The sequence below is a fragment of the Geospiza fortis genome, unplaced genomic scaffold (assembly GCF_000277835.1).
Source record: "Geospiza fortis unplaced genomic scaffold, GeoFor_1.0 scaffold27, whole genome shotgun sequence".
Taxonomy (NCBI): Eukaryota; Metazoa; Chordata; class Aves; order Passeriformes; family Thraupidae; genus Geospiza; species Geospiza fortis.
In genome coordinates this window covers 5,924,439-5,928,030 of record NW_005054329.1, presented here as the reverse complement: position 1 = coordinate 5,928,030, position 3,592 = coordinate 5,924,439, and the positions used below count along the sequence as shown (strand labels likewise).

Genomic DNA, 3,592 nt, shown 5'->3' with positions numbered 1-3,592 from the left:
GGAGCGGCGGGAGGTTCGCGCCCCGGGCCGGGCGGGTTTTCCCTTCCCGGAGGGCGGGAGGGTTCGCATCCGGGGCTGGGGGACCCCCGGCGGAGGAGGGGCCCGGCTCTGAAGCAGCCTTCTCCCGCAGAGCGACGATGTGAGCCGCGGTCCCGGGCATGGCCGAGCCCGCCGGAGGGGCCGGGCAGCGCCCGCCGCCCGCGGGGCGCAGGAGGTGACGGACTCCCCATGAGAGCCCCCGGCAGGTGAGGTAAGGCCGCGGGGTCCCCTCCGTGGGGTTCCACATGGCCCGAGAGCTGTGGAGGGAGCAAGTGGGGTCCGGGAGTGGGGGTCCCACAGCATCCCCAGCGTCTGGACAACGAAGCCCCTCAGCATCACCACGCCGGCCTGGCCTGGGCTCCCCAGGCAGGCTGGTACCTTCTGGCACCACCAGCGGCCCTGAGAGCGTTTCGAGGGGTCAGCTCCTCCCAGGGGTTGATCTCAAGCTGTTGCGTAATTTTCCGTGTGACAATTAGTAAAGAGGCTTCAGTGGTTTTTAATTTCCATTTGCTTGGAGCGCTCCCGGAATGGCTGGGGCTCACTAACCAGGGCTCCCAGAACTAAACTGGGTCGGTCCGCTTGGAGTGGAAGTTAGAGTGGGTTCTGGGGCTGGAGAGATCCCTGCAGGTCTGCTGGATGCAATCCCATGCATGCACTGAGTGGGGTGAGTGGGCTCCTTCTATTCCCTCCTGATCCAAGGCTCCTGTGGTAGTGGTTTTAATGGAATTTCACTGCACGAGCAGCAGGTTGACCCTCCCTAACCCTGCGGTTTGAGTGGTTTCATCCCCACGAGGGGAGGATAATCCTCCCTGGACGCAGTTTAACGTGGCTCTTCCACACCCCGGAGTCTGCCCAGCCTCTGTCAACAGTGTTTCTTTCCCCCTCGTAAACTCCGGGGGATTGTTCTCCTCTTCAGAGGAGGACCTGGAGACTCGTCCTGTGTACCTGTACCCCCACCAGCCTGGCATGGGGATGATGGGCCAGGCTGGGGGTGCCAACACGCCTTGCAGGGGCCAGGCTGGGGGTGACCACACGCCTTGCAGGTGCTCGCGGGACGCCGGCGATCGCTGTGTGCTGAGGCTGGCACAGAGACATGAGTGGCAGCACGGTGAGTACCAGAGAATCCCCTCGGGGACCTCCTGGGGACAGCAGGCATCCTGCTGGAGATGCCTTGGGAGAGGGGTGCATGCGCCCCCGTGGGTGGGGGCAGCGGCTGACGCTGTCCCCCTGCCCGCAGAGCCAGCGCGCCGCCGCCCTGGGGGTCCTCTTTGCCCTGATCATGTTGCTGATCATCTACAGCTCCGGCAACGGGAGCGAGGTGTTCCCCTACAGCCGCCTGCGGGGCAGAGCCCGCCGGCCCGCCGACCTCAAGAAGTGGGGGGTGAAAAGCGGGTACCTGCCTGTCTGCGGGAACAAGGTACGGGCTGGGCAGCAGGGCCGGGCCCGGGTGGTGACACAGGGTCTGTCCCTCTGCTGGCATCCAGCCCAGCCGTCCCCTCCCGAGGACAGCGGCTCCGCAGGGAGCAGTGCCCTGCCCACGGTGACACCAAAAGTCACCTGCTGACAGCACTTGTCATCAGCAGACCCTGACCACCCGCTGCCACCAATGCGTCATTGTCACCAGCTCCAGCCACCTCCTGGGCACCCACCTGGGCACGGCCATCGACGGGGCTGAGTGCACCATCCGCATGAACGATGCTCCCACCACGGGCTACAGTGCTGATGTGGGCAACAAGACCAGTTTCCGTGTGGTGGCCCACTCCAGCCTCTACCGTGTCCTCAAGCGGCCCCAGGAGTTCGTCAACAAGACCCCAGAGACGATGTTCATCTTCTGGGGGCCGCCCACCAAGATGCAGAAGAGCCTCCTGAAGATCATCCAGCGCGTCTGCGCCTCGTTCCCCAACATGACAGCCTACGTTGTCTCCCCCGGCCGCATGAAGCAGTTTGATGACCTGTTTCGGGGAGAGACAGGGAAGGACAGGTACCTCAGAGCCACCTCCTGCGCTGTGTCCCCCTTTCTCCAGGTTCCCAAGACAAAGCTGACTCTCGGAGCTGCTTCATGGGCTGCAGCATTGAGCTGGGGGTCCCTGAGGCACGCTGGGGACACTGAGGGTGTCCATTATCCACATCACCTCACTGTTGCTTTTCCTCCCCAGGGAGAAGTCTCGCTCGTGGCTCAGCACTGGCTGGTTCACCATGGTGATCGCGGTGGAGCTGTGCGACGCCATCCACGTCTATGGCATGGTGCCACCCAGCTACTGCGGGTGAGGAGACCCCCAGGGCTCCCCCTCAGCCCCCTGACCCCACCACGGCGCTCACCCCGTGTTTCTCTGCCCCCTGCAGCCGCCACCCCCCACCCCGCCGCCTGCCCTACCACTACTACGAGCCCAAGGGCCCCGACGAGTGCACAACCTACATCCACAACGAGCGGAGCCGCCGCGGCAACCACCACCGCTTCATCACGGAGAAGAGGGTCTTTGCCAGCTGGGCCAGCCTCTACAACATCACCTTCTCCCACCCCACATGGACCTAGGGGCTGCCCCACGCCTGCTGGGCAGCTGGGATGGATGGATGGATGGATGGACGGACGGACGGACGGATGGATGGATGGGGGTTCCCCTGCATCCCCCTGGCAGTGGTGGGATCAGGTGCCACCAGCTGCCTCCCACAGCACCGCTACTGTTGTGCATGGTGGCTCCTGGCACCTGGGATGTGTTGGGTTTTGAGCTGGTTTTTGGGGACCAGGTGGTGAATGTAAGATTTGGAGTGTCCTCCCTCCATGTGCAGGATACTTGGGGGTGATATCCTGCCCCATCCTGGTCCATGCACACTGCAGCCCCTATGAGGCTGTAAGGGGGTTCCAGGTCCCCTCAGCTCAGTTTGGTTTGCACCACTTCTGGGGTCACCACAGAGACTTTCCCCCAACTGTCTGGGTGAGGAGACCCCCTCTTGGAACTCAGCCCCCCCCTGCCATCCCCAGCCCCTCATCCCAGTCCTCAGTCATCCTTCCCACAGCAGAGCCCCACAGTTTTTGGTGGGACCCCACGGGGGTGACATTACCACCCTCTCTGTCCCAGCACCAGCCCTTCCCAGCACCGCTGTGCCCCCACACTTCCAAAACCTTTCCTAACTGAAAGATGGGATTTTTGGGAGCTTTTTGGAGGTTTTGGCTTTTTTTCTTCTGCTTCTAATTGTGGGGTTTCTACTGGGGTTTCCTGGAAGGAGTGAGCAGGGGCTGCTCATTAGTGGAAACAAAGGGCCAGCAGCTGCTTATAAACAATTTAGAAGTGGGCAGGTAGTGGGGGTCAGCGGTGCTTCTTGGCACCCTGTGGCTGGGACAGGACTTCGTTACTAATTTCTCAGCAGCAGAGAAGTTGATCTGGGGAAAGCACCTAAATCTGGCGTGTTTGGGTGCTGAGCCTTGGCAGGAATCCATTCCTCAGTTTCCCTCTGGCTGTGGCTGGGATTTTGGGGTGCTGGAGGAAGCAGTGGGGCACCCATGTTTTGTAATTGTTTGTACAGGAATAAATATTGCTGCAGTCTGTTACCTTGA

General features: G+C 62.0%; 1 protein-coding gene across 4 annotated transcripts; it reads left to right on the top strand.

Annotated features, from left to right (window-relative positions):
• The first annotated feature begins 96 nt into the window (after window positions 1–96).
• Window positions 97–3,592, top strand: ST6GALNAC6 (ST6 N-acetylgalactosaminide alpha-2,6-sialyltransferase 6). Of its 4 annotated transcripts, none has more exons than XM_031057360.1 (6): window positions 97–245; window positions 1,083–1,147; window positions 1,277–1,456; window positions 1,620–2,020; window positions 2,196–2,303; window positions 2,383–3,592. In XM_031057360.1, the coding sequence occupies exons 2-6, from the start codon at window positions 1,133–1,135 to the stop codon at window positions 2,570–2,572; spliced, it is 894 nt and encodes a 297-aa protein (XP_030913220.1). In that variant the 5' UTR covers window positions 97–245; window positions 1,083–1,132; the 3' UTR covers window positions 2,573–3,592. The 4 variants fall into 4 exon arrangements, with proteins under 4 accessions (XP_030913220.1, XP_030913218.1, XP_005421382.1 ...); XM_031057358.1 differs by having other exon boundaries at window positions 97–250; XM_005421325.2 differs by having other exon boundaries at window positions 99–250; window positions 1,623–2,020.